The 660-nt window shown below is 72.9% G+C and overlaps 1 protein-coding gene across 1 annotated transcript in view; it reads right to left on the bottom strand.

The window, feature by feature from the left end:
- Nucleotides 1-660, bottom strand: part of APC2 (adenomatosis polyposis coli 2) — a 24276-nt gene continuing 23616 nt past the window's right edge. The window contains exon 17 of the mRNA XM_011964105.1: nt 1-653. Coding sequence (XP_011819495.1) covers nt 281-653 — 373 coding nt within the window. The 3' untranslated portion in view covers nt 1-280. The remainder of the gene's footprint in view (nt 654-660) is intronic.

Genomic DNA, 660 nt, shown 5'->3' with positions numbered 1-660 from the left:
CTCAGGGCTGGGCCCGGGCGCCCTTACCAGCGCTCCACGGCCGGGACTTGAGGCCCAGCGGCCGCCCCGTTTCCTCCTGGACCCCCGCGATACAGAGGCAAGGTCTTCCGGTGAGGCGCAAGGCCGCAGTGCACTGGGCGGGGGCTCTGAGGGTGGTGGGGCTCTGGTGGGCAGAGGCCCTGGGGCGACCTACGGGGAACATCTACAGCGCAGGCCCATGGGGCAGCCAGACCCGGCCGCAGGGCCGGGAGAGAACGTTCCAGAAGGCCGGCCTAGGCCACTATTCCAGGAGGGTGGCAGAGGAGGTGGCCGGGGCTTTCTCCGCGGCCGAGTCGGTGGTGGCTGCGACCACCATGGGGCTGGGCACATAGTTGAAGGGGGGTACTCGGGCCGAGCGGCTGGGGGAGCCGTGCCGGCTGGCGGGGAAGCCCCCCACGGCGACCCCCAGGCCCTCGTGCACGAAGGGTGCGGAGATGGGAGCCTTGGTGAGGCTGGGCCCGTCCACGTCGCTGCCAAGGAGGGAGAGCTGGCCGCCAGCGGGGGCTCCGGGGGACTCCCTGCTCTCCAGGCTCGGGGACGTGCTGGAGTTGGTCTTGGGGGCGGCGACCTCCTCGGTCTGGACCACGGCGTCGCTGGTCTTGCGCGGCGGGGGCCCGGCCG

Source organism: Colobus angolensis, unplaced genomic scaffold (genome assembly GCF_000951035.1).
Source record: "Colobus angolensis palliatus isolate OR3802 unplaced genomic scaffold, Cang.pa_1.0 Scaffold64, whole genome shotgun sequence".
NCBI classification, from domain to species: domain Eukaryota; kingdom Metazoa; phylum Chordata; class Mammalia; order Primates; family Cercopithecidae; genus Colobus; species Colobus angolensis.
Note: the sequence above shows the minus strand (reverse complement) of the source record. Positions and strands in the feature narration are given on the sequence as shown.